Source organism: Sciurus carolinensis, chromosome 2 (assembly GCF_902686445.1).
Source record: "Sciurus carolinensis chromosome 2, mSciCar1.2, whole genome shotgun sequence".
NCBI classification, from domain to species: Eukaryota; Metazoa; Chordata; class Mammalia; order Rodentia; family Sciuridae; genus Sciurus; species Sciurus carolinensis.
In genome coordinates this window covers 84926983-84949564 of record NC_062214.1, presented here as the reverse complement: position 1 = coordinate 84949564, position 22582 = coordinate 84926983, and the positions used below count along the sequence as shown (strand labels likewise).

At 39.5% G+C, this 22582-nt stretch overlaps 1 protein-coding gene across 1 annotated transcript; it reads right to left on the bottom strand.

The window, feature by feature from the left end:
- Nucleotides 1–16849: 16849 nt before the first annotated feature.
- On the bottom strand, nucleotides 16850–17353 carry LOC124977940 (small nuclear ribonucleoprotein G-like). Its single transcript, XM_047541885.1, has 2 exons — nucleotides 17254–17353; nucleotides 16850–17105 (listed from the first exon to the last, which is right to left on the bottom strand). Exons 1-2 carry the CDS (start codon nucleotides 17284–17286, stop codon nucleotides 16908–16910), a joined length of 231 nt encoding a protein of 76 aa, XP_047397841.1. The 5' UTR covers nucleotides 17287–17353; the 3' UTR covers nucleotides 16850–16907.
- Between the last annotated feature and the right edge of the window lie 5229 nt (nucleotides 17354–22582).

Genomic DNA, 22582 nt, shown 5'->3' with positions numbered 1-22582 from the left:
ATTACTCATCAACCCATTTCTCAAACATGGGTCATGGCTTCCAGTGAATTTCAATATCTATGTCTTTATACGTGGACACTGTACAATAATGCAATAATAATTTATATGGATTCCGTATATGAATCCACCTCTAATCATTTTTTCTCTCATCTAACAAAATCCTGCTTCCTCAAGAGTGAATAGAAGGGGGCAAAAAGGGCACAAGAGGTCTTTCTGGAGTACCGTGCTATTCTGTCTAGATGCTGGTTACACAGCTAGTGTGCCCAGCGTGAGAATTCAGAGCCTGTACTCTTGTGTGTGTGCTATACTTTAATAAAAATGCTGTTTTTAAAATAAAGCATACGTCCCTCCCAAGTGTCTTTCCCTATAATAGATCATGTAATCATTACCTAATCATGCAACTGAAAGTGATGTTTCCCTCCATTCTCTGACAAGTTAAAGCAGCTGTATCTCTCAAAGGTACTAATGCATATGATCTGAACTCACTACTGAACTTCAAATCTCTTAAAATCAGGGAAAAGATGACATATTTGCATTTCCTAGAATGCTAGCATGTTATAAATATTCAATAAATATTTCTGAATGGACCGATGTATACTTTTTAGTCACTAAAGTAAATCATGATTGGTTGTTCTGGGTATTCATGTGACACAAAATTGAGACCCCCCTCCTTTATGAACACAAGCAAGATGATCTTGGGTTATGTTGCTGCTCAAATACTTGTACCCCAATAATCTGCTTTTTATTCTGGACTTAAGATAAGCATCCCTCCCTTACCATCAAGTCCCCTTACTGAATCTTAAATGTTAATTGCCTTAGTAGCACTGTCTCCCCTATGTAATTGACTGTTGAGTTAACTGCAGCCTTACTGGTGTCTCCCGTAGCATCCAAGTTATCATAGCCCTGGTGGCGTCTTTTTAGTTGTTATTGAATAAAGCAAAGGAAACAGACAGAGCCACAAGTATAGCTTGCATCAGGTTCCAAAAATGTTGGGCAAGTTATTTTTATGAACTGTCTGAATGATGTCCCCATGGTGTTTGTGTCCAGTGGTTGTTACGGATTTTTCCAGGCTAGAAATTTGAGAGCAAATAAGTGAACAGCACTAGTTTGGATATGCAGTAAAAGTTTTGATCTGGAAGTCCCCCAAAAGAAGTAAAGTCACTATTGTTAACATTTAGACAAAGAGGTTTGGTTTGTTTTTTGTTAATTATTATCATTATTTTTCATTTTTATCTTCCTTTCAGAGCAAAGGGTACTTATCAAACCTAAGTGGACTTACCATACTGAATCTGTATAAAATAATGTTTTGTTTTGCTTCTTATTTTACAGCATAAGCAAACAGGAAGGGTGATGCACTTTCTAAAAGTATTTTAATAGGTTATACATACACATAGTAAAGAAGTGCCAAATTATGTAAAGTGTACAGTTAGTATTCTTATCATCTCTCTCCCTTTGACCCCTGATGCCAAACAACTTGTGTTCTAGATAAGGGGACAAAGCTAGCATATAAAATGCAATTGGACAGCTACTTTCTAAACTGTTAGTAGGATTGCAGGTATGAGTGGTAGTCAAGGAAGGAAAAAAATCAGAAGATAAATTTACTTGAAGGGAAGATCCTAAGGTTGGGTAGTCATTCATTCCTTGATTGCATTCAGCTGAGAGTTAATATCAGCTAGGCCAAAGATACAAGGTAACCTACCAAAATAGGAAAGGAAGCACAACTGGGATATTCTCACTGGTAACTCAGATGATGCTAATGACAAGGATGATTACTGGGAGGAGAAGAATAAAGAATGAACATACAAAGTCTAAACTTTACACAGAATACAATTCCTTTGCAAACAGGATCTCCTTTCAAGCAAGCTTCGGTTATGAATTCCATGTCTAATGACTTCCTGGGGAATCTGGCCAATGCAGTCAGTCAATAATTCCACAGAAGGGCCCAGGACATCATTCATTCTCTCCTTAGTTCAGATGCCAAGGCAGATAGATGTGTGTGGCCGCAGGGTCACGAGGAAGTGTGCCCCCACCCAGAGCTCACATGCAGCCCCAGGAACTAGAGACCCGAGTCGGTTCTCACACTCTTTTCATGCCACATTCAGAACTAAAACACATTGCATAAGAGGGTTTAAAAAAAAATAAATAGGTCATCTCTGGCACTAACTTTAAAACCATCTGCACTTCTAGTAAACTGTCCAGTGACTGCATCCTGGAAACTAGAGTGGGAAGAAGAAAGTGGGAAGAGGAGATAGCTTCTGCTCCATACAAGCATAGATCCTTATGTTTCCTAGTTATTCACAACTAAAATTTCCAAGGATGTCATTTTCTGCTTACAGAAACAACTTTTTAAATTCTCCTGCTGAGGGTTGTTTTGTATTTAGCTATAGTAATCTTGAGTTTACCAGTTATCTCTTGACCTGGGCTACTTTCTACCTATCTCTCTGTCTTCATTGGCATTTATGGACTGTCTTTCATCTATGATACATGAACCCTGCCCTTAGTTTCAATGTGGAAATGGGGAGCAGAGAGCAGGGAGGGTCACGGTCAGAAACAAAACTAGATTTGCTCAGGATGTTGATTTTATAACCTTAGACCTGGGGGATCTGCCAGAAGAGGGAGGAGAACACAGTTGGGAGATACTTACTGATAACTCAGATGATGCTAATAACCTTGATTAATATAAAGAAAACCCAATGAGTTTCACTTGGTGAAAATTAATCTTCATTATTAAGTCTTGGTTACAAAGCTCCAGATACACCATTGCTTTCCCTTTAATGAGAAGATTGTATGCCCATGGTTCAAGACAGAAGCTCCTTTTGAGTTTTTTGTTGTTGTTGTTTTTGTTTTTAGTTTTTTTGGTTTTTTTAATTAGTATACTTTCAGAAGCTCTTTCTTGCTGCTTTTAAAGCAGGTTACTTAGTCTGGAGCTTAGATAAACACCAGGAATTTGGTTCAGGGATAAAAAACCATCTGATTCCGTAGGAAACTTTCCCAGACCTTGGCGTTTCTTATCTTAGCCAGGGGACCAGGATATGAGCAAACAATGAGCCAAAACACTTTCAAAACTTCAGCACTATAAAATAAGTTGAATAGAAAGGTTTCTTGCCTTTGAATTGAAAATGTGGCAAATAAAGGCTATCTCTGTAGAATTTAAATGATAGCTTTGCTTGTGCTTGCTTGTACTTAGCAAGGACCTTTTAAAGTTCTGGCAAGGTATTCAGTAAATACTCTGGACCAAATGATTAAATTACTAGTACATTTTTGTGGTTGGTTCAATACCATTAATTACTCAATGCCAGTATTTGCTAGCTGTTCTGACAAAAGAATATTGCAGACAAACTAAATCAAGCTAAATTTCACTTTCAAGTACCCTTGGAAAATGACCTAAGCCTTATGATAGGTGTTCAACAGTGAACTTGTAGTTATAAATTGAAAGTACTATATTGATTTATGCTGAAAGAAAGGTCATAGGCATACTAGAGAGACATGTTGTAATAAAGTTATATATAAGGAAATTTATTACATATATTACATATTTTGTATTATATGAGAGTACAGTTAACATTTTACATATTTTAATGTACCATTTTGAATTTTTCATCAATTATCCTTACAGATTAATATATCTTTATGGAAGTCCTGATTTTTATGTGAAAATTGACCCCATATAAATGCAGATAAAATGTGTATTTTTAAAAGTTAATCTTAAAAATTAGTTGCTTGAATTATGTAATGATACAATTCATTGATTGATTATTATTTTTTAATTTGGTTACCAAAAGACTCAAACTTTAGCTTCCTGGGAGATAAATTGAAGAAAAGGTTATGAAAAAATTTTTCTGAATTCAACTTCTTCAAAACTACTTACACTTCTAAAATAAAATTGATGGAATAAAAAAAAACTACACTAATGTTTAAATTTGTATTAAAATTAAAATATAATTTTTGCTAAATGATAATTAATTGTAATGCTTACCTGGGAAAATTTCTTAAAGTACAATTCTTGTATACAGTGGCATTATTCCACATTGCCTTTAGGCCGTCGGGGCTATTTTTAAGGTATATTCTATTCCAAGAGATTTGTCCACTGCTATATCCTCATGGATTAATCATGTATATATATTCTTTATATCATGTATGTCTAGCTAATACAAGTATGAACAAATACTCAATATAATGGATCAGTATATACTTTTCCAATTGCTGTTTTATGAATGCTATTGCCACAAGCAAAATATATAAAATAACCAATAAATTAAAATACCAACACACTGTGGACTTCAAAAGAGTTACAATTTAATTCTGTCATGCTGGGGAGAAGCATGTATATATTATGGCCCATAAACTTCAAAACCACTCTAGTCCTAAACAACAATTAAGAACTCTTCCTTTGAACCTCAGAAGGGTGTATGTAGTTCATTCATTTACTTAAGATCAAGGCGTAGCATTTGAAGGCTACTCTAAAAGGAATATTTCTTCCACTTCTGAGACATGGAGCACTGAGAGAATAATAAACTGTTAAGATCCATTGACCTTTTGGCTCATGACTCTGAAGTGACACTCATCAAGTCAACAAATGCAAATAATCCTACAATCCCTCACACCCAGTGGGTTGGGTTCTTAGTGGGTAAGTCAAGCACTAAGTAGAGTAACCTTGGGGAATCCCCAGACATGAATCACAGCAAATCTCCTAACAACAATGAGGACTGCTCAAACTGCCACATAAACTCTTCCATCATAAAACTTCCATCCCACACCACATTGCTCCCTGTCAACATCCTCAACAGGCAGCTGTCCAGTCTCTGCCTCAGTGTTAACCCTTGCAATGGTTTTCTTCAAATCACACTTCTTTTTAAAAGAATTTTAACTGGTACATAAAAATTGCACATACTTATAGAATACCATGTGATGTTTCTGTACATAAATACACTGCATAAGAGTCAAATCTGGGTAAACTTATCCATCTCCTCAAATATTTATCATTATGGTAAAAAGCATTCAAAATCCTTTCTTCTAGATTTAAGTACATATATATACTTAATATATATATGAAATACATTATTATTATTATTGCCCTACTGTGCAATAGAACACCAGAACTACTTTTTTTTTTTTAAACCTTTCTTGTTCTCTTTTTTATTTTTTTTTATTTTCTTTTTTGTGGTGCTGGGGATTGAACTCAGGACCTCATGAATGATAGGCAAGCACTCTACCACTGAGCTACATCCCCAGCCTGAACACCAAAACTTCTTTCTCCTAACTATAACATCATATCCATTAATAATTTCCCCATCACTTCTTCACCTTTAAACCACACCTCTCTCCAAAAAGAAATTGAGGTGACTTGTAACAAACTTCATTACCAGAAATTTCTGGTAATGAAATTTGTTCTGAAAACAAAAGTAGGAAATAATCCTGAAGAAGGGAGAACACAGATTCACTGTTGGGGAGACTATGCCTGCTGTCCTTAAACTTGAAATTTGGTTTTCCCTTTCCTAATGAACAAAAATGGAAACCATCAGCGACAGCTTTAACATTAGAAGCAGGCGGCACGGCAGGTTCTCAGTATAGTAAAGTTCTCCTGATGTGTCATTCTGAAATAAACTTCCCATGTGGGTGTGACTTTACATATAGGAGGAGCGTGAGCATGGTCATAGACAATCTCCTCACCTTCAAGAAATGTCTTTGTTGAGTATCCAGACTGTTCACTCATTCCTACAGCAATTATTGGTTAGTCACTGGTGACATGTAAGACAGTGCTAGGGAAACAGCAGGAACCAGGATAGACAAAGGGCTTGCTCTTATGAAGCAAAAGTGCCAGTAAGGAGGACACAAAGTAAGCAACTAAACTTCCTTGTGTGGTGAAGGAAGATCTTTCTGGATAAATGATTTGAACTAAGACCCGAATGACAGGAAGCATAGATGTGGAGACTTACTTCAAATAAAAGGCTTAAGGGGAGGTTCAGCTTCACGTGTTGCAGGAATGTACTGAAGGTTTATGGGCCTGGAGCACATAGAAGAACATGAACAAGATGAGGTTGGAGAAGCAGGATTGGGCCAGCACAAAGAGGGCCTGCTGGGCCAAAGTAAGGATTTTTAATTGTGATCTCAGGAAACTAATTAAATGGGGATGATCTGATGTCATTTATATATCAAAAAGACCCTTCTGGTCCTAGAGAGAATTGATAATAAATAACCAAGACAGAAAGCAGGAGGGCTTGAACAGGGTTGAGATACCATGTAAGAATAGAGTCAACTTGCTGATTAGATTGGAGAGGGGAAGTGAGACATTAAGCAAGCAAGTAGATGGTGCCATTTTTTGAGTTAGGATGCTTGCAGGAAATAAATTCTGAAGAAAAAGTTAAGAGTTCTGTTTGGTCATTTTGTTTGGGCTGCCAGTTGAATATCCAAGTAAGGATATAAGTAGGAACTCTAAATCACAAGACTGAAAATCATTAGAGGGTGGGTCTGGAGACACAGATTTGGGAATCAGAGGTAATCATGGAGACAGATAAGATACATTATGGAAGAAGAAGACCAAGGGCCAAGATGTAAGCACTGCAACATTCAGAAATCGAGTAGAGAGAAGGCATCAGCAAAGGAGTCTGAGAAGGAATGGCCAGAGAGTAGGCAGAAATCCAGGGAATGTGGTGATAGCAGCCAAAGGAGGATGGTTTTTCAAAGGTCAGGGTTCCCAATGCCACCGAAGAATGGAGAAACAAAAGACAGATAAGTGATGACTACATTTCCCATCATGGATGTTACCTGTAGCCTTGATAAAACAGTTTCCACCAGTGTCGGGGGGGAGAAAGCTGACTAAAGTAGATTTGAAGGAAAAAATAGAATGTGGAAGGGTGAAGACTGACTAAGTGCTGGGAAGGGAACAGAGAAAGGAGATGGCAGTTGAGAGTGGTGAGACATCAGGGGGAAAGCTTTTCACCTTAAGGTGGGTGCTAGAACTGTTTTGCAGGGATCAGAGAGGATGATCCAGTAGAGAAGGAAGGGCCTTGAGAAGATAAGAAGGGACATGATCTTCCAGGTAGGACCTTGGACACATCATCTATGGTAAGAGGATTAAGGCAAAAAATATATATATACAGGCACAGATAAACGTTGGTTGGTACATTTAGAGGAAGGAAAAGAAGGAGGTCCCACCTGGATTGCTTGTATTTTCTCTGAACCATGATCTTCCATTAAAAAGGAGGATGGCAAGTGAGAAAATGGTGCCTTTGGAAGTTTGAAGACAGATGAGAAAATATAAAACAACCCCTGTTTTTTAGTCCTACAACCCCCAAATATCAATTTGATATGCCTGATAAAAGGACTATCCAATGTTATTGTGAGAAAATGATGATAGTTTCTTAACTGACATTTTTCTTTCAGCAAACCATATCAACTTGAATAGGGAACCCCAAATATCTAAGCCACCAAATAGCAAATAGTTCCAAAATTTATATTCCAAAGTCATAGAGGGACTGGTCAAAATATTTGTTCACCAAATCACCATATTTTATCCTTTTGTGAATGTTTACCCTGTATGCTACTATTACTACATTATAACCAAAATTTATTGAAATACTCCATGTGCCAAGCTCTGTGATAGGTTCTTGACATATGTTGTTCTTTAATGCTTCCACCAACTAAGCAGTTTACACCATTATTATCACAGTTTTATAAATGATGAAGCTGAAGTTTACACAGCTAAATTATATCAATATTAGAGATCGTGAAGTAGTCGATGAGATGAGAAGGACAGAGAGTTAGCAATTATCAATCAGGCCATGTAGTTACAAATGGAGTTGTGTAAATAGGTGTAAAACCATAACCTAGGAAGGTATTCATGCTTGTAAACAGTTTTTTAATGTAGGAAAAAAACTATAAAACCAAAACATAAATATAATGATTTATACACATAAATTATCTGCAATAGAAAGTTAAAATACTGACAGAAACTCTAGTTGAGGCCAGGCACAGTGGCACACACCTATAATTTCAGCCATTTAGGAGACTAAGGCAGGAGGATCACAAGTTCAAGGGCAGCTTCAACAACTTAGTGAGGCCCTAAGCAATTTAGCAAGAACCTATCTCAAAATAAAAAATAAAAAAGGCTGGGGATGTAGCTCAGTGGTAAGTTGATTCAAATCCTAGTACAAAAAAAAAAAAAAAAAAAGAAAAGAAAAGAAAAGAAAAAGAGAAGAAAGAAAGTCTAGTTGAAAAATGAACTTTTAGAAAGCCCTCTTCACAAAACCAGTGGTAAATTGTTTAACAGCTGGCTTTTTGCAGCTGGTGGTGGGGCAGCGGGTGGCACATGATTTGCCAGTAATTGCCAGTTTCCATGGTGCAAATATTTCCACCATAGAGTTGAAGCTATCAATGTGACATCAAACAGGTCACCAAAATTCTTGAAAATTTAGAACTTAGCTCTTGTGAATAATCTCCAGCACACCTGTGGAAGAACTCAGGTGAATCCTGACACCCCCAGCTCTCCTGTGTCCTAAAGTAAGTCTAGCAAGGATAACTTTGGGGTGGTGGAACTTAGCTGGTCTGAGATTATAGCCCCCTCCTCTCTTCCCATGAAATAAGTGAATGAAATAAAAGGGAACCCAGGCATGAACTATGCTGATTCTCATGTATGGTTAGTAGAGTGAGGAAAAAGTGTGATTGTCAATCTTATTTCAGTCCTTGTGTTTTGTTTGTACTTTCTCATTTTTTCCAAAGCATTGAAAAGATTGCATAAGATATAATCAGATATTACAACAAACTAATGTTCTATACGGAGAGTCTCAGAGTGGTCACTTCCTGTGTTTCAATGTGTTTGTGTGATTCTAGGTCTATGGTCTCAAACAGTAGTTATATAGCTTCCCCAAGTAAGTGCCTGAGAAGCTGATGTGAATTTATTGGATCATGTAAGGGACTGAACTTCCTGTATACAAAGAATTCATGCATAGAGATTTAGCTTTCTGCCATCTTCAACAATGGATTCATTGACCTTCTAGTTTCAAGTTTAGGAATGGTAATACCAAAGTGGTGCATTCATAGAGTCATGGGTGATTGTTATGTGAACTCTCAGAATTATATCTTTCCAGTTTCATTTGTGATTCATGTCAGAACAGGTATGGTTTAGATTCCAGGGTTGAAACAAGCCTCCAGGGTAGAATCAAGTTTTCTTTCAGACCTGTTTCCTGGATTTTTGTTTTTTAAAGTCAGTGTTCTTGGTGTTATAGGAACACTGCAGTATTTTTGTCACTCAAAGTAAAAATCTAGGTCAATGGTACCCCAAATTGAGATTCTAGATAATATCTCAAAAAACAAGTGAAGTAGCAAATAACATCCTTCAAAACATGAGAAGTAAACAAAATGAGAGTTGTGACTGAAAAAAAAATATTTATTTGCTCATTAAATATTTACTAAGCACCTATGAAGTGCCAGACATACTTCAGAATCTTTGAGGTTCATCATTGTCTCCAAAGGAGTGAGAATATTGCTCATCCCTCTCCTCCATATTCCATGTGACTAATTTCCTCATCTTCAAATGTCCCCTTTTTGTTAAGTCCTACCTTGGCCTATTCTTCTTTCCTCCACCCTTGCCACTTGAGTTCCCTAAGTTTTTCCACAGGACTGACAAAAATATCTCCTTTTGACATACTACATAAATAGACCCCATGTAGCACATCAGGAAGCAACAGGTGTCATTGTAGCTGGAACAGAATGAGGAAAGGCAAGAAATAGGGAGGATGACCTGAGAAATGTAAGGTGGGGCTGGGGTATCCATCGTGAATCACCTAGTAGGCTATTTTATGAACTCAGGACTTTTCTCGGAGGAACCATATTTTACAGTAAGTCTGGGCAAGAGGCAGTGGTAATGCCTGGGGTAGTAGCAGTGGAGAAGTGGTTAGATTCTGGATAAACCTTGAAGATTGAAAGACTAGGGATTCCTGATGGATTGATGTGAAATGTGTGTGTGAGACAGAGTCAGTTGTGAATCTGAGAGGTGGGGAGGATAAAATTGTCATCAACTGAGATGGAGAAGACTGTGGGTGGAGTAGGTTGTAGGGAGGCAATTGGGATGATCTGAAGGTTCAGTTTTGGACATGTTTAGTATGAGATGTCTACTACATATCCAAGTAGCAGTTTAGATAAATTAATCTGGAAACTAAAAGCAAGATCTGACACGGTGAGATAAGTTTGGGTGTCATTAGCATATAGTTGGCATGAGATAGCCTGAGGTTATCAAAGGAGGAAATATAAAGAACAGAACCTGAGGACTGAGCCGCTCCAATATTAACAAGTTGGGAGAAGATAGATAACCTACAAAGGAAATGGAGATGATGCATCCAGGGAAGAAGGAGGAAAACCAAGAGCCTGGGATCCTGGGAACCAAGTGAAGAAAGTACACAAGAAAGAGGACATGGTCAGCTGCACCAGTGCTGCCATCAGTATGGTGAGGACTGAAAATTACCTTTGCCTTTGGCATCATGGAGGTCATTGGCCATCCTGACTACAGGCAAGTGACATTATTGGGGTAGTGGGTACAGAAGCCCAACTAAGTTTGGCTTTCAGAAGAAATGGAGATGAATTGAAGACTACAATAATAGGCAATTCCTTCAAGGAGTTCTATAAAGGGGAATGAGGAAATGGAGGGTAGTGGTTGGAAAGCTTTTCCAAGAGGGGAGATAACAACAGAAGGTCTTCAAATAAATTTTACATACTTACTCTGTGCACACATCCCAATTTTAGCACTTTGATTATATTGTTTACATGTTTCTACATCAAGAAATTCTGATAATAGATAAACTCTCCAGGATAGAGACTTTGTTTTATTCAACTTTATATACTAGCCCAAAGTATTCATTTCCTATCATAGCTATAACAAATTAACACCGATTTTGTAGCTTAAACAACACAGCTCTGTAAGTTGGATATCTAACACAGGTCTCACTGGAATAAAAGTGTGGCAAGGTGCTCTTTTCTAGTTTCTAGAGGTTTCCCGCATTCCTTGGTTCTAGGTTCTTTCGTCCATCTTCAAAACCAGCATCATTGCATCTCTGACCATTTTCTCTCAGCACATCTTCCTCTGACTCTGAACTTGGCTGGGAAAGAGTCTCAGATTTTAAGGAGGCATGTAATTATACTGGACCCACCCAGATTATGCAGGATCACCTCTCCATCTCAAGGTTTTTAATTCAATCACATATATAAATGCCCTTTTGTCATAGAAGGTAATATATTTGCAGGTCCTTGGGATTAATATGTGGACATCTTCGAGGGTCATCAATCCTGCTTATCACATTCAGTGATAGAATGTGATAAGCTAGAAAAAAATGTTTGGCATACCAACCCTATATGTTTTTCCTATGGCATCAATCTGACTGCCTTCCAAGGCCTAAATTCCTTAAAAAACTATATCTCTCTGAGAGCAGAAACTGTTGCGCTTTTGTTCTTCACTGTTTTCCCAGCATGCAGCACAGGGCATGAAGCAGGTACACAATAAGGATTTATTAAATGGCCGAGTGAAAAAAATAAGTGAGTAAACCTGTTCTTTCATGTGAGCTGCTACAGCAGAAATCTCTTTTTTGGGCTCAGCAGATAATATCTGACCCCTTCAAGGGAAAGGGGCTTCCTCTTCATGAGCAGGGTCACTGTATCTTCCTAGTCTTTTTTTCAATATCTGGTTCTACCTTGAGCATATCCCTTCCCTCCAGACCCCCTGAGCTCATGCCATCTGGTGTATTAAGCCATAATGGCATTCCCACTAGAAGGAAAGATGTTTACTTATAAAAATTATGTTCATATATAATATATATGGTGCAAAAAAGTTTTATGTACAAATGCAAATATATTAAAAAGCACGTTGGCCTTCTCTCCTGTTCCAAACACCCCATTTCCCTCCAGAGGCAACATTCTCCACGAGTTGATTTGTTTGTTTGTGGGGAGGTGCCTAATCTAACAGGAATATGCTGAGTGTACACATTCTTTATATAAAATGAAAGCATCCTGAATAAAAAAATTCCTACTTTACTTTTTATTTAACAATCTCGATCTTTGCAATGAGTGCCATGAAGTAGAGATGCAACAGTTTATCAAACCCCCTGGTCCTCGTGGAACTTCTCTAATTTTCTTGGTCCTTCTCTGGATCTCTTCTGTACTGGTTTCCTAGGGCTGAACACCACACACTGTGTGGCTTACAACAGTGGAAATGTATTGTCCCACCGTTCTGGAGGCCAGCAGTCTCAAATAGGCTCCTAAAGTGGTGAGTTGAGTGTGGGAGGGTTTCAGACCCCTGAGGCAGAAAGAGTCTGACTGTCCTGGGTGCGGGAAAGCAGATGGAAGGGGCTATAGTGTAGGTGGATCACCTGGAAGACCAGATATGTCACAAAACTAGAAGGCAGCAGAAGAAATGCAAATGCCAGAGAAGGGAAGCCCAAGGCAGCAGAAGGAAAGGACATTGAGGACTCTCCACAGCTGTCTCCACCCAACCTTCCAGGAGCACCTTGATCACTTCCCTAAGCACTTCCGCCCCTCCTGAAGCAGTGTTTCCTCCATCAGCTCCCACCCCACAGAGTGATTGCACATTCCAGTGCCCTTGTTCACATCCTCCTACTTCCAGGGAAGCTTTCAAAACCATTGCCTACACCCTCTTTCCTGAGAATTTACCTGTCTGGGTTTGTGGTCCACATACTGGTCTTCCTGCTACCTCTCTGAACTTTCTCAGTCCTTCTCTGGATCGGCTTGCTAGGGCTGCACACCATAAACTGTGTGGCTTACAACAGTGGAAATGTACTGTCTCACAGTGCTGGAGGCTGGGAATCTAAAATCAAGGTGTTGGCAGAGCCACGCTCTCCTGATTGCTGTAGAAGAGGATCCTTCCTTGCCTCTTGTCAGAGGCTCTCGGTGTTCTTGCCGAGCAGATGTGTAGCTCCTGTCTCCACCTCCCTCCTCATATGGTCATCTTCTCCCTGTGTGTCTCTACATGTTTTTTTTTTTTTTTTTTCAACCATGTCTTCTCTCCTTATTAGGACACCGTCTCATTGGGCTAACAGTCCACCTGACTCCACTGTGACTTCATCTTAACTAATTACATCTGCAATGACCGTATTTCCAAACCAGGGCACATCACATGTTCCAGGGGTTAGAATGCGAACATACCTTGCAGGGGTCACAGTTCAAACCATGACCCCTTCTATAAAACTGTTGTCTACAATGTAGGGTGAGGACAAGACAATCTTTTGAGAAAGAAGAGAATATCAAACTTTTTCTTTCTACCTAATTTTTTCCTTAAAAAGATAAAAATTAAGCTTTTCTAACACTTAACATGTGGACCAATACTGGTGACCTCTCTTGTATTCTGTTGTCAGAGCCCCACATCATGCTCTGTGAGAGTTGAAGCTAAAGGACAGTGGACTCTCAGAGCAGAGGGTTTGCGGAGGTGCTCCGGCTTCCCGTTTGGTCTCAGGGTATTGCCTCATACTGTAATTTATGTGCTTCAGGATATCAATAAAGCAGCTACTTTTATGAACACAAGACTTTTAAGTATTAGACTCTTTATAATACTTTGTACCAAGAGGAAGCACATCCATGAAAATCTTTAAAATCCAACTGAACTATGAGGTTACACTTTATTTTACAAAATTTTCTCATTTTTCTAGCCTTTTATATGATGACAAATAATAGTAAGTAGAATCTAGCAAATACCTTTGAGAAACACAAAATATCTGAATACATCCTTCCAAGACAAATGTGATATTTTAAGAGTGAATGAGAAATGCATTTATCCCAGAAGGTATTTATGCTGAGGAGAGCATGCTGAAAATGAACATTTGGAAATGTTTCCATTGTTGAGATGAAATAACCATGTCTCTTCTCAAAACTCTCACAGTCTTCCATTTCCAGCAATAAGGACAAAAATGAAATGATCTGAAAATCATCCAGGTATAAGCAGATAGAGATGTTGAAAATAATAATTATTGTTAATGTATAAGATAGTTTATAAGAAATAAGAGCAATTCCCAAGGATCATAAATGAAGAAGAAAATAAAGCCCAGAGCTGACAGTGCAATAGCTGCAGCACCCCAGTAGGAGACTGAGGATAGGAGACATCACTTTGGACCACAGGAGGCAGGTAAGGGAGCTGGAACTGTGACGCCACCACAAAACTGAGTCTTTAGTGACAGAGTGCCCTGGAAAATATCACCCACCAGCAAAGACACCGCTGGGGAAGTGTATCAGGTCTTCGGGTGGGGAAAAGGCTGTCCCCACTGAGGGATTTTAACCTATGCCTAGTCTCACATTATTTGAGGGTTTGAAAAGACATTAAATCATGGACTATACACCTTAAGGCAAGACATTGTGTTAAAAATTGTTTTGAAGTCATTTTAACACCCTTGGCAGGAGCAAACTAAAACCAATCCAGAGAGTAACTCTCAAACTAGGTTTAGTATAATTTCTCCTCTTCCCTTTCCTCCTCTTCCTCTTCCTCCTCCTTCTCTTTCTTTATTTATTTACTTTTTAGCTGTTTAGTTTCACTGCAAAACTGAGAGGAAGTGCAGAGCTTTCCTAAGTACTCTCTGATCCCACACATATCTAGCCTCTCCCACTCTCGACATCCCCACCAGAGGGGTACATGTATTACAATTGATGAACCTACATTGACACATCGTAATCACCCACGGGCATAGTTGACACCAGGGCTCACTCTGGGTGGTATGCATTCTGTGGGTTAAATATATATAATGGCACACAGTCCTCACTGTAGTATCAGGCAGAGTAGTTTCACCACCCTGAAAATCCTCTGTGCTCTGCCTATTCATTTCTCCTCACTGTCTATACCTCTGCCCCTGGCAACTGCTGACCTTTTTCTAGCTTCCCTAGTGTTTTCTTCTCCAGAGTGTGGAATCCTATAGTACATAGCCTTTTCTGATTTGTTTCTTCTACTTAGTAATATGTATTTTAGTTTCCTTCATGTCTTTCCATGGATGATTCTTCTTAAGAGCGTTTTTTAATTGGTAAAATATTTTTATGGCTAAAATTCAGTTTAAAGGCCATAGTCATCCAGATTTAGAGGTTACGGTGCAGGAACTAGAGTGGAGATGCAAACGAAGAGGTGGATGTCAGAGATTTTGAAGCTATAATCAATGGACTTTGATGGCTGATTTAGATGTGGTGAAGTAGAAAGTTAAGGAAGATCTCATACTTTTTAACTTGATTACCTGAGTGAATAATGTTGCATTTTATTTATTTTTCTTTTCACTGTATTTTATTTTGTTTATTTTGTTGTAGTACTGGGGCTGGAAGACCAGACCTTGCACATGCCAGGCAAATACTCTGCCTCTGAGCAGTTCGCCCAACTCCTTCTCCTTCTCCTCTCCCACCCTCACAGCAACAGGGTTGCTTTTTTTTTTTTTTTTTTTTGCCTTTCTTTTTACAAAGAGAGCACACTAGCACAGAAACCAGTTTATGGGGTAAGAAAGGTTGGGTTCCCTCTAGGTTCAGCTAGAGCTATTTGCAATGTATCCACATCCAGCCAGGAGGACAGGAAGGTCTAGAGCTGAAGATAAAAAGTTGAATGTTGTCAGTGTGTATAATGGTAATTCGAGCCATAGGAATGGCGAGGAAAGCTCAGGAAGTGTGCAGAGAGATATGAAGCCTAGGATGGAGCCTCAGAAATGGCAGCTTTGCGAGAATGGGTGGAGAAACACAGGCCAGCAAAGAGGAAGGAGGAAGATCAACAAACTCCAGGGACACAGAGGTCAAATGTCAGTAAATATTAAGTGCAAGTGATATTGACAGAAGTCAACAGCCACTTTTCTTCTGTCACCCTCACGCAGCAAGGCTTCACCACACATTGAGAGTCCTCCTGAGCCACACCTCTCTCCAATCTTCATTTGTGAGAAAGCAAATAAACCTAAGGCACCCTGAGCAACAAGCCTGTGTTTGCAGACTTGAGTGCAATTATTTGGGATATCTAATTGCTCTTCTTTCTGGGTATTTTAATATTTCAATTAAACAATGTGCAGAGCAGAAGTTGAATACTACAGCAGCAAATCCTCTATCCTAGCAAATGCTCAACCCACTGATAGGAGAACCACAGGCTTATCCAAATGGTGGAGAAGGTCTGTATAATTATGTTTTCTTCAAGGAGGCCTACGGGACACAGTGGTTCTTATAGGTCATGCATACTAATCTCCCTGACATCTGTCCTCTGGGCATTACACAGCCATTGTCAACTGACCAGTTCAGTTTATATTTAAGGCTACCAAATTTGGGGCCCAGGGACCACTAGGTCTGTGTTTCTCACCCTGTAGCCACATCTTGGCCTGCTCTCTTCTCAATTCTTGGACAACTTCAGTCCAGTGCTCAACATTCTTTTCAAGCCTTATGGCCATCACGTGAATGTCTTGACCATTTTAGCCTTTGGATCTTTGTCCTTCCTATAAACTCTTATCACATTTTCTCTGTCACTTACCTGGTTTTTGATAATATTTAGTTAAAGATTAACTTCACTCTTGATCATATTTCTCCTCTGCTCTGGTTTGTATGTGGTTTGTTCTTCAAAGATTCACATACTAGAAGCTTGGGCCTCGATGTGGTGGGGTTGAGGTGGTAGAATCTTTAAGCAGTGAGATCTATTGGGAGGCAATGGGGTTCTTCAGAGGGATTAATACTTGTCTACAGGAGCACTCCAGCTTCTTTTCTCTTCTCATTGCATTTACTGTTTTTTCAAGTCATTATGGAATAAATTCCATAATCTCTCTTCTATTGTAGAGTTTAACCATTAATTTTTTTTTGTTATTAAAAAGTTTATTTAACAAAAAGTTTAATATGAAAATGTACATGACCTGATTTTTATGTCATAGTCAAACAGGCCCTCTGGAAATGGGACATGGATTTCTGTGCTGAATAGTCATTATTTATACTCGTTCCAAGGCTTCTAACATGATGATACTATTTCCTCGTATTACCACCATTCCAATATTGTTCTGTTGCCCACTAGTTGCCATCTCCACACTTTCGTCTATCACAAGAGTCATAAAGGGGTCAAATCCCCGCAATATTCCTTGGACATGTCTGCCACCATTTAATTTCAATGATAACTTCTTGTCCATAAATTGAGTTGCTTAGTGCCTTGCTTTTGCTGAGGTTGGTTTTGAACTCTTGATCCTCCTGTCTCAGTCTCCCAAGCCACTGAGATTACAGGCACTGCAGCATGGCACCCAGCTTATATTTAAATTTTTATAGATGTTTCACATCTGGGACTTTTTTCAGCTCGGGAGGGTGAGCTTTGCTCATGCTGTCTACTCCGCAGGCTCAGAGATGCTTTGAAACGGAATTGGCGGCCTCCTCCACGCTACTGCGGTAGAATCCTTAACCATTAAATTTCATTGAACTTCATTAATTTACTTTATTTCTTAGAAGCATTTGCCATATCTCTATAACCAGACCATAGGAACTGTACCTTACACTTTGTATCCCCACAGGGTCTAACTCATGTCCTACCTGTGGGTAGTACTCAACTAATGGCCCTTAATTGATTGGTCCATTGACATTACAGATATCCAAAGCATGTTAGTGGTGTTTCTGTACTTAGGAAAGATTTGATACAATTGAGGGAGACAGTGCAACCTATAGAGTTACTTGACAACACATGAAAGGTCCCCAGACATCTGATTCATGATAAATAAATGCAATAGGTCAGTGGTTCCCAACTTTTGGACCTTGAACCTCTTGTAAACTTTGGAGTTTACTAGGTATCTCAAAGTCTCAATATTGTAAGATAACTCAGACATATCTCAGAAGGGGCATATACATTTTTAAATACATCTATTGTGATCAGCAAAATGGTCTCTTGAAAGTCAGGATTTTGTGCTATCACTTTTTCACTGTGAACTTTGACAATAGATGCTAAATGAACAATTATTGTACAGGTTCTGTGCACATACTTTGAAGTTAAAATTATCATATTCCAAAAGCATTATTCAGACCAGTGGTATAGATATCCAGAATTTAGAAAAGAAACTCAACACTTTAGCCTAGATGGATCAAAGGGGTTTTTCATTTGTTTTTTTATTTTTTCTTTTTCCTGAAAGATGGGATTTGAACTTCACTTTGAATAATGATTACGTTGTTTTTGTTTTTGTTTTTGTTTTTGTTTTTTATTACGTTTTTAACACAAAGTTTCAATCCATTTTTGGTGTCCCAATGTATAAAAAAGGAGAAAGACCACCATCATCATGTCTATGTGCTATAATTCTCTCCCTGATAGGTCATGATACTTCAAGATCAAAAGGTGCATGGATGAATTGGAGTGCAGGTGAGTGCAAATGTCAGGTTAATTAACTTCCTTTAAGAGCATCCAGAAAATTAGCAAAGACATGAGAAACCATTCATTCATCCCAGTAATGTATGCCAGTCAGCCAGGAAACTCTGAAACCTATTACATCAGATTTTTTTAAAAACATCTTCAAACAAACATTGTAGACAACTGTGCAACACCAGCCGCACCCTCAACACTTAACAAGGGAAACATGAACACAAGGATACCTGTGTCTAAGGAATCACATGTAAGAGGATGTGCCTTCAACTCAGTGCAATCATTTTTGTTTATCATCAAACAGGAAAGGAAATAAACTAACTGTGAATAGCTTCTCAGGCAAGTCGCTTCATTTGGTGGGCAGAGGGAGTTTTGATTTGATAAAGTGAAGAGTTGGAAAAAAGAATCATTAAGTTCCCTTGAGCCATCTCTCCCCAGGGAGCTAGCTGGTGCCGCTGCTTTACTCCTGTGTCCCAGGAGAAAAGGACAGAGGGAGTTGCCCAGGAAGGTGGGCAGAGGAAGGGACAATCTCCCCACTAGATCTGGAGAAAGTCCCGACAGGCTGTCATTCCCATCATCCTTTCCTAAAAGCTCTTCTCTCTGCAAGAGGTGAAGCATCACACTCTTCCTTTCTGACCTTTCCCTTCAGGCTAAAATTTGGCAGTGAACCCAATTTCTTTCTTTCTGTCTTTGAACTCGGGTTCACTCACATCAAAACTGCTGCCTGTTTGTTCACTGCACTGCTGGCAGGGGATCTTCTGTAAAATGATCCAACTTTTTTGGAAAATATTTTGCTGTGAAGGATCACAATACTTAAAAATAGGCATCACTTTTTAGCATGTAATCTGACTTCCAGAAATCAAATCTTAGAGAAGAATTCTAAATGTAGTTAAATGTTTAGGTAAAAAAATAGCCTCATCATTGAGTTGAACAATTGCAAAAACAATGGAAATGACCTAAATTTCCAGGACAGAGGAATGTTTAAAAAGTCACAATATATTGAAATGATGAAATATGGTATTAACAAATAGTGTTAAATAGTTTGAAATAAGAACTTGGAGACTGATTATTTTGCAAAATGGTAAGTGGAGAAAGTAAGATTGATTGTAAGATGGGATTTTAGTTCTGTAGACAAATAAAAACACGGATAGAAAAATATTGAAAAGAAACCTACCAAAGTGCTGTGGCATTTCTGAGCATTTGCCCATATTCATTTATTTTTTTATTAATAAGCTTTTATTGTAACCAGATTAAAAATACAATTCAAATACAATGAATGAAAATATTAGCAATGAAAACTCTTAATGAAGCCAATACAAGTGTTATTGATTTTCTTCTTTTTCTTTTTTGGCATTTCCTCAGTTATATATTATTTATATAATCAAAGAAAACAATTAAGAAAACCCACAGGAAGATTTCCATGGGGCTCCCACCCCAGCTCTGCACCCCACAGTGGTCCTGATGAGACAGAGCCTGTGTGTTCATTAGCAGCAAGATGGTCTGCCAAAGTGGCCCAGATGGAAAGTACACTCCTATGCTTGTCACTAAATTTAGACTACAGGTGGCAGGAAGGACACAGGAGGAAGGATTAAAGATCAAAGGGGGCGGTGCTGAGGAAGTCTCAGGAACCTAAATCTGTGTTGTGCTGTTGTGTGGAAACAGCTCTTCCAAACATCTTGGCCAGCTGTTGCTACATTATTTGTTTTGGGTATTGGAGAAGACTCATTTGTCCCCATAGGTGTCCAGGCTGTGCACCATCAGCAGCAGTCAGTTGAAACTAGGAGCCAGCTGGGCAGGTGACCTCACTAGAGAATTTGGGGTATTTTCTGCTTGCTCCAAAGGCTGGTTGACCAAGATGATAGGAAGACTGACACCAGGGACTGATGTGGCAGGCAAGCTGGACAAAGAGCAGGAAACACCTAGGAGATCGTCTCTTCATCTCAAACATCTGGCATCCGGTGAAGAGTGAGAACTCTGGAGTGAGCATCACATTCATCTTCCAGTCCTCCCAGTAATTAGTGGGGACCTTGGACAAGCTGCTTGACTTGTGCCTCAGTTTCCCCACTTAGCATCACATGTTGGACCTGGCACATAGTTGATGTGTGATAAATGTGACTGCATGAATGACAAGCACTAGGGTAGGGTGGTCCTCATCAAACAGGTCCCTGGGAAAGGCTCACAGAGGCTCTACCCTTTTGGAAGAGACAGTATGATATCCCCTGGCCTCCCACCCCATGCTCCACTGATCTAAGAAGGAATCCCCTTTGCCCATTGAGGCATTCTCCTGACTTTCTTTTTGTCTAGAAGGCACCAATCCACAATCCTGTCCACAATTAGACATTATTCAGTCTTGGGAGCGGGTGCCTAGAGGTAGAGTAGGGGAGCTCAGTAGAACTCCCAACACTGGTTGTGGGACAGTGGGAGCTGCTTTTCTGCATCTGTCTCACAGTCTCACTTCCTCTGACATATTCCTATCTTAGCCTCAACCATGTTATTATATTATCTTTTAAAAATGTGGGAAAGCCCCCTCCCCCACAATTCCCGCCACCCAACACTGCTACCCTGCCCCTAGTCACATGTAGTAGAGTCCAGACTGGAGCCAACTATAACCAACTGGAGGGTCAAAGGGGCCTCAGGGGACCTTAACTTAAAAGAAAAAACAACAGCTCATCAAGGCATTTCCCAGGGCCCAGCCAACTGATGTTGGAGCCCACGAAAACGTCTCTGAAAGTAGAGAGGGGTGGGAGAGCTTCCCTCAGGGGTCCTGAAGGGAAAGATAAACAGGGAAATCAGCATTCAGAGGAGAAGAGAGGACATGAGAGTGGAGGCCATCCTGATATACCCAGGCTGGGCAGTCGTCTGAGATACACAGTTCATCTTCAGCTCTCGGTCATCCTGAATCTCTGCAGCCTCTGAATATACAAATTTCTCTGGTACTTCAGCCAGCTGTGTAGAGACAGGGGCACATCCCCTGCTAACTCCAGTAACCAGTCCACAATAGCAATTCAAGCAGAGACAGGAACATGTAATCAATTGCTGCCCCAGTTTTGGAAGTTGGGGTATAGAAGATGGAGTTTGCCTACCAGCTGATCAAGCCCACCAGCAACAACTGCTCCAGCAGTTGGGGGACTTGGGGGCTTCCTCAGAGGTCAGTGTAACTAATTTAAGTCATCTGTTTGCTAGAACTTTGTTAAAATGGAGTTTTAGTAGGATTCATCATGTGGGTCCTGTGGTTAAAAAGAAATTCCTTTTAAATGATGTCTGAAGAGTGAGTCAAAATAAGGCCAGAAAGCTAGTGGTGAGTAACTCCAGGACAGAGCACGAGCTGGGTGGAGAGGGTATTTATGCAGAGTACACGGAACAAAGTGAAGGGAGATGGTTCCTTTTCCAGCTGTCACTGCAGGATGTGGCCTTCTGTCCTCCTCCCTCCCGCTACCTTTCTGCAGGAGATTTCTCCTTGCAGAATTCTTAAACAAGACTCAGCTTCAAAGATAGTCAAGTCCCCCTCTGTTTCAAAATAAAATTTCTTTTATTGCTTTTTCTCTAGTGTAAGAATTGTAATGAACAACCATGCAGCTAATTGCATAAGTTCTTAACACTTTTCATTGGATAATTTCCCAGAAGTCAAATTGCTGAAGCTCCTTCATCTCCTCGTGTTAGGAAAATTCAACCCCAGAGGTTAGCCTAAGACGCTGCACAAACATTAAAAGATGGCGGGGCAGGGCAGTGGACAGCCAGGCCAGTGCACTCCGAACAGACTGCTGTTTGCACTGCGCAAGATAAGCAAGCTACTCTCCATTCTTATGTGATAGTTAGAAATACCAGCAGTGAGAATGAGAGCCACCATTATAATACAACTTCTTGTAAAATCAAGGACTCCTAATTAAAAGCCCTCTGTAGGAGTTACCTATCTTTTGGGACCTTAGTTCTGGGACATCCTGGAAATGTGTGCTACCTCTATCAGATCTGTCAGCATCTACCTGAATCCAACTTCTGTTAGCATGGGTGGACACTGCATCTCTAGACCTTCTTTCTCTTCTGCTGGCCACAGGGGGATTGGGATAAAAATGTTTTTGAAGTTCTCTAGGAATTTCTAGACCCATTATTACACAGTGTCTACTTGCACTTAATATCTCTGCATTGAGGGGGCATATGAGGAAAGACCTCAGAACATATTTATTAGAAAGCAGGTTGAGATTCCTCTCCTCCCGCACCTCAGTAGCACAATTTCATTTCAGTCACCTAGTGCCTAAATCTGTCATTTAATAACCCCAC